This window comes from Engraulis encrasicolus, chromosome 6 (assembly GCF_034702125.1).
Source record: "Engraulis encrasicolus isolate BLACKSEA-1 chromosome 6, IST_EnEncr_1.0, whole genome shotgun sequence".
Lineage (NCBI taxonomy): Eukaryota > Metazoa > Chordata > Actinopteri > Clupeiformes > Engraulidae > Engraulis > Engraulis encrasicolus.
In genome coordinates, this window is record NC_085862.1 from 37,675,020 (window position 1) to 37,678,368 (window position 3,349).

General features: G+C 42.3%; 1 protein-coding gene across 1 annotated transcript in view; it reads right to left on the bottom strand.

The window, feature by feature from the left end:
- Positions 1-433: 433 nt before the first annotated feature.
- Positions 434-3,349, bottom strand: part of gabrb3 (gamma-aminobutyric acid type A receptor subunit beta3) — a 64,568-nt gene continuing 61,652 nt past the window's right edge. Inside the window, exon 9 of the mRNA XM_063201514.1 lies at positions 434-790. Within this exon, the coding sequence (XP_063057584.1) occupies positions 434-790 (357 nt within the window). The remainder of the gene's footprint in view (positions 791-3,349) is intronic.

Genomic DNA, 3,349 nt, shown 5'->3' on the forward strand with positions numbered 1-3,349 from the left:
AAGTTAAAAGTCTTGGTGCTGGCACTACTCCTTGTTCTTCTCTAGTGTACGTCTTAACGTTTTGCGTATAGGATAGATAAGTATATTGTTGTGTACGTCCCAGCGTTTTGTGTATAACGATAGGATAGTACAGTACATGGGTGTATCGTGCGCACAAAAGAACAGTGCAGCTTCTCGACGGGACGCGGTAAACCATACAGCGTTGGCTCAAGTTAGTGCATTATTACCATTGAAGCGCACAGCTCTCACTGCCTTCAGAGTCTATAGATAAAAAACACAAACAAATACATACGTATATGTGCTGTGGAGACAAAGTAGTCCCTTGCAGTGACGAGTCTTCAAAAAAGTGTGTGTGTGTGTGTGTGTTGGGGGGAGAGTGGGGGAATGGTATACACAGGGAAGGAAAAAACATCCCAGTCCGTCGTTCGTGGCATTAATTCACATAGTACAACCAGTAGATGAGATTGAAGAGCGAGAAAGCTGCGGGGAATATTATCCGTGACCATCGATCGATGGTGTTCACGTCCGTGAGGTCGGGGATTTTGATTTTGAGTTGCGAGGAGCGCCGGCGCAGGCGCGGCTTCTTGTGGTGCATGGCGCCGCGCTCCATGCTCTGGCGCCCGTCGGAGCGCGCCATGCTCTGCTTCCGGTACTGGATTCCTGAGGAGTTGTCGAACATCATGGAGGAGGAGTTGCGCGTCTCGGTCAGGCTGGTGGTGGTGATCTCGTTGCTGGCCACCTCGTTGTGGATCTCCAGGGTGGTCAGGAGGATGTTGCCCTGGGCGTCCACCTATAGGGGGTCACACAGGAAGTACCGTAAGTGTCAGCAGGAAGTGAGGTCACTGCCCAAAAAAGCCCAAAAAGCCCCTCTGTTCCCTCTGATCATGACCCGAGTAAGTGATATTTTAAGTAAGTGAAGGGTCACTCCCACTGGCTCCCAATGAACCGTCAAAAACGTTCCACCTAGATGGCGACCGTGGGCAAGTGATGACTGGGAAACCTGAATGGGAGTCCATAGGGCTACATACTAAAATATTTTTTTTTGCAATTTACAGTCATCAACGTCACAAATACAAGTTTCCTGTAAAGAACTGTGATTGGTATTGTATAGGAAGAGCCATGGCAGAGAATTTTGACCGGTACACGCTAGCATTCTGCCAATGTATAGATTTGGCCTCATAAATTCAGCTTGCTGACAAAGTATATAATGGTGCAGTCAAAAAAAAGAAATATGGCTCAAACAAAAATATTTTTAAGACTAGTTCCAAATGTACTATCAATATTTTGGGGCAAAACATTATAAAAAGAGAAAAAAACATCGTAGCTAAGTTGTTTTAGGCAGCTCTATTCAAACCCATTCATTTTTTAACTTGCCCGTGATCGCCAACTACCTGCAGTACCACCCAGACAACTTCAGTCAGTGACCCTTCTCATTGGTTGCAAATTCTCTGCCATGACCTAGGCTATCTCCTTAACAGTGTTGGGCAAAATGGATTTATTAGTTTACAATCCAGTACCATAAATTCCAAATGCCTTGGATTTACCTATCCAATTCATGGACTGATTGCCTGGTTGAACGATCACCTGGTTGAATTGGACAGGTGAAACAACATTATTTGGAATATGTGGCTCAAGATGAATCTAAGGAATCCCATCACTGGTCCTTAACCCACACTTCTTACGTGTACATAGTCTTACGGTATACTGTCTATAAACCGGCATTGTTTCATTCCCATGTAATACCATAATCTGTTGAGCTATGGAAACCCTAAATTGACTTACGGAAAAAAAACAATGCATAAATGTTTCTGGACAGTGGTGCAAATAGAATGATCAAAGTCCTGTGAGACTCATGCAATCCTGCCAGCACTTTTGGTGCACACTACAAACATTTCTATTCCCTTACTATGTTTCTAAACTAATGCCATAACAACAAGACAATGCATTTCCCTATAATCACATTAACCACGAGGCTACTTGCGCAAGTACTCGTTGACATGTAATGTTTTGGCGCCATGCAAAATGGCGTGTTTCCTCCCTGGTGGGGAAAATGTTTGAGTGACATGAGGCACATGCATCCACTCAAAATAAATATGCGAGTGCTAACAACATCGCTATGCAGGAGAGGACACTTGTCATATAATGAGGAAATTAAATTCATTTACAAACTTGGTTTTGCATTCCAAGGTTGGGCTCAACAAATCACTGCAAGTAAGATGGGCCAGGACCTTGGGGAGGTCTACGGTACAGTCACTGTCTGTCTCATGAATATTATTTGCTAGCGGGGTAAAGTGTAGAACAAGGCTATGTGCAATTCCAGAATAAAATATACATGTCTTTTGCAAGAATTGTATGTCTTGCTGTCAATTATTATATTTTATATCCACTTTAAACAGTAATAAAAACAAAGTCCAAAAGTATACAGTAGGTACCAATTCCCATAGTCTCATCCACCTCCCCTAAACTTGACTGTATTTGTACTCTCAACAAATCATTGAAGACAGCTAAATCTTTTATTTTTGCCAATATGTTTTCCCGATCTTTGTTATCATTGTGCACTGCAGTTACTATCATTGTGTAAAGAATAGACAAAGACAAAGGTCTATTCCCCTAGTGTGTCGGTGCAGCAAAAGTAGTGCCATCTACACCACAGACTGTACTATATACCATCCACTATGTACTGCACACTTCTAAGCCAATACGTGGAGGAACAGTATATCCAAAATATGAGATTAACATTGCTTACGCTACCCAAACTCCTGAGGAAAAAAACCCAATTCATTTTCAAGAAGGTCCTCTAAAATGAGATGATTGCCAGAGGCATCAATCTCACACGATTGGTTATAGTATAGCAGCTAGGCCTTTGGTGTTGTAAGGTTGAGGGATATCACCAGAAAAGTAATCCTTATTTCCTCATTCAACAAAACATAATTACGACACAAGCATCCAAGACATGATTTGGATCAGTGTTCGTGATCGGTTTAAACAGGGAAAATAAAAAATAAATAAAACAAGAAGCATTCAACAAAACTTCCCTGGTTTTCGACGAAGGAATAAAGAATGTAATGACTCAATTGAATCGATCAATTACTGAGCCAGTAAATTAAAATGACTGTCACGGCGCAAAGAAAAAGCAAAGGGCTTCCACAGAAACATCCATGAACGGCTTAGGAATACACAAGGCAGACAGAGATGAGCGGGGAACAGGGTGGAGACACCGAAAGCAGTATGTGACACACAGAATGAAGCAGCAGCACAGCTCATTGACACAATGGTTGCCATGTTTCTTTAAATCCAGCAAAGAGGAGGGGCGACAAACAGCAGAGCAAAACAAACTTTGTAAAAAAAA